The 3,400-nt window shown below is 38.6% G+C and overlaps 1 protein-coding gene across 1 annotated transcript; it reads right to left on the reverse strand.

Moving 5' to 3' along the window:
* Positions 1-839: 839 nt before the first annotated feature.
* LOC138888036 (uncharacterized) lies at positions 840-2,100 on the reverse strand. The gene is made up of 2 exons (XM_070169834.1): positions 1,762-2,100; positions 840-1,262 (listed from the first exon to the last, which is right to left on the reverse strand). Exons 1-2 carry the CDS (start codon positions 2,098-2,100, stop codon positions 840-842), a joined length of 762 nt encoding a protein of 253 aa, XP_070025935.1.
* Positions 2,101-3,400: the final 1,300 nt, after the last annotated feature.

Raw genomic sequence — 3,400 nt, forward strand, 5'->3', positions numbered from 1 at the left:
TTCTCGCATTTGCGAGACTAGCTTCGCAAATGCAAAGCCTGCCAGTCCCAGCCATTTTCGCAAATGCGATACACTACTCGCAAATGTGAGATCAGACTGCAGCAACTCAAAGATTTCTACCAAACACTCCGAAATGCTTTCGAAACTTATCTATGCCCTCGGGGCTCCAAACCAAACACCCACACAAGTTTGAATACATAACACAAACTCGCTTGCACAGTAGAAATGCCAAAATAACCTCAAGAACCACAAATCGGATGCCAAAAAGCAAGAAAATCACTATGAACATCAAAAACTTCTAGAATAGCAACCAAGCGTCCAAACCATATCAAATCAACTCCAAATGACACCAAATTTTTGCAGGCAAGTCCCAAATGACATAACAGAGTTGTTGCAACTTTCGGAATCGCATTCCAACCTTGCTAACACAAAAGTCAACTATGGGTCAAACCTCTCCATTTTCCAAACTTAACTTTTTTTCAACTTTAGTTGAAATGCCTCAAATTACACTACAGGCCTCCAGATCAAAATCTGAACGCATGCCTAAGTCCTAAATTACCATACGAAGCTATTGACATCGTCCAAAACTCATTCCGGATCCGTTTACTCAAAAGTGCAATTCCGGTCAAATTATCAATGGTTAAGCTTACAAAACTAGAATTCCTCTTCCAAAACTAGAATTCTTTTTTGGGCTTAAATGAGGAACTGACTTGCTTTCCTTTTACACATGTATCACACACCTTATGATCATTGAAGCTTGACTTGGGCAGAACACGAACTAGGTCCTTCCTCACCAATTTGTTCAGCAATGTGAAACTTGCATGACCCAGCCTTCTGTGCTATAGTTCAGCATAATCAGCAGCAACACTCAGACAGCTGAGATCACCATTTTGTAAGGACTCAAAGTCAGTAACGTAGATATTTTTGTATTTTTTCGCCACTAGAACCACCTCACCAGTTATGAGATTTGTGACTATGCATATCTCTGACACAAATTTCACTTTGTTTCCCTTGTCACAGATTTGGGAAATACTCAGAAAGTTGTACTTCAACCCGTTCACGTAATATATATTTTCACTTGAGTGAGAGAGAGACTTCCTAATCCTTCGAACTCCCAAAATGTATCCCTTCTTACCATTTCCAAAAGATACACTCCCTCCCTGCAGGGCTTTCAGCGAAAGGAAATCATTCGTACTTCCAATCATGTGCTTTGAGCAGCTGCTATCTATGTACCATTGTTGGTTGCTCCCTTTCATTACTCTCTACACAAGAAAATCAAGAGTTAGACTTAGGAACCCAAACGAGTTTGGGCCTCTTATAATGAGGAAAGGGGTGAATGAGGGATCTTTTGGTCCAAACAGGCATTGCACGTTTTTTATATGAAGGACCAGGTACTTTAGTAGTAGTTACTTTTTCAGCAAAAACATTATTTTTCTGTTGAGACTGAAATTTGGCCTTACAGTTTTCTTTAAAGTGCCGAGTGTTGCCATAGTGAGTGCAAAGCCAATTATCAGGTACAGTAACATACTTTCTATGAGGGTTGTAGGGAGTCTTTTCCTTTTGGAACCCGATTCCCTGCCTGTTTCCCCTACTGTTTGTGTACAAATCAGTGATAGCATCAGAGGACTAGGTCCACTTAAGTGGTTTTTCAAGCTCACTCTTCAATCTTCCTATTTCTTCTTGAAATTGTTTGTTTTTCTCATGCTCGACACACAAACTAGATTTTACTGATTTTAACTCATTTTCAAGCTTAAGGTGTACCTCACTTGCAACTTCCTTTCCCTTTTGAGTGTTCCCAGACATACTCTCCATTTTAAGTTCTTTAATTATTTCCTTTAGGTCTACCACCACCACTAATAGGTTATCTCTCTCATGATCAATTTTAGCAACTCTCTCAATTAAAACTTCTTTCTTCTTTTTAGCACACTCAATGGTCTCTTTTAGATCAACTACAACAACCACCAGATCATCTCTCTCGTGTTCTACATTTGCAATTTTTTCTGCTAAGGCATCCTTTTCTTTCTTTAGACTCCCAATTGAATCCTTTAAATCAACCACGAAAGGGAGAACAACCTGGAATCTTTTTTTCAGGTAAGACATATCAATATCCTCACCAGTTGAATCATTATTATCTGTCCTGAGGACCAGGTTCTTATCCCTTTTGGTCTCTCTTCATTCATTGTCCTTCTTCTTCTTCATTTCATATGTTTTTAGATTACCAACAAGTTCATCTATGGTCAGCTTTTGCAAGTCCTTTGCCTCTGTGATAACATTCACTTTGCTTTCCCAGGAGCTGGGCAGGACACTGAGTATTTTCCTGACAAGTTTGCTTCTTGGAATGATTTATCCAAGAGAGTGAAGCTCATTGAAGATAAAGGTGAAACGAGTATATATGTCTTGGATGGATTCATCATCTTTCATCTTGAAAAGCTCATATTCAGTTGTAAGCATGTCAATCTTTGACTGCTTGACTTGTGTTGTTCCTTCATGAGCTGTTTGGAGAGCTTCCCATATTTCCTTAGCTAATTGGCATGTTGATATCCGGTAATATTCATCAGGACCAATGCCACAAATAAGAATTTTATTTGTACGAAAGTTCTTTTCTATGGCCTTTCGGTCAGCGTTATTGAATTCCTTTCTTGTTTTGGGGACAGTTACAGCTAGGTCGCCAATGGTTTTGGTAGGAATGAAAGGTCTACACAGATAACATCCCAAAGTTTGAAATCTTCAGCCATGATGAAGTCGTGCATCCTAGTCTTCCACGGCCCATAGTATTGGTCATTAAACCTCGGTGGTCTGTAGGTAGATTGACCTTCTTCAAAGTTTGGTGGAGTAGCCATGAGGATCCTTTCTAGGTGTAAGCCTGATAGAAAGAACCCATTCTGATACCAATTTATAGAATTTAAAGGTCCACCAAACTATATAGGGAAACAACTTCTCTATTAGTTCCCATAGAACTCATGCATAATGCAGTAAGTAAATAATACAGAGAAGTTTTACTTGTAAAACTCCCAGCTCACGGGATTAAAAACCACGACCTACCCTTGTAGTATGTAAACTCCACTACTGAGTAAACTTTAGATTACAATCTATTGTAACCTAGGAATTAACCTCTTAATCCCTCACTAACTTATAACAACTCTGTTACAAGCCACTTTGTAAAAATTCTATTACAAAGACTTACAATTCGACAAACTCTAGCCAAGACACAAACACAAGGGTTTATGATTTACAAAGATTTCCTACGCAATGCTTCTAACTAAGCTTAGTAAGAATTACAAGTAGAGAACTTCAACAAAGGTACAACACAACTAAGGACATATAATAACTCAATACAGGGAACTAGTCCGTTGCTATGTTGTTCTTTGTTCTTGATATACTAGACAGTCACTTGCAAGAT

This window comes from Nicotiana sylvestris, chromosome 3, assembly GCF_000393655.2.
Source record: "Nicotiana sylvestris chromosome 3, ASM39365v2, whole genome shotgun sequence".
Taxonomy (NCBI): Eukaryota; Viridiplantae; Streptophyta; class Magnoliopsida; order Solanales; family Solanaceae; genus Nicotiana; species Nicotiana sylvestris.

What these genes read in the sequence shown, in the direction of transcription:
- LOC138888036 (XM_070169834.1), bottom strand. Translation starts at nt 2,100, where the DNA reads ATGTCTTACCTGAAAAAAAGATTCCAGGTTGTTCTCCCTTTCGTGGTT. An exon ending in GAAAGGAAGTTGCAAGTGAG is followed by an intron (nt 1,263 to 1,761) that starts GTACACCTTAAG and finishes TTTCTTGTGTAG; the next exon opens with AGAGTAATGAAAGGGAGCAA.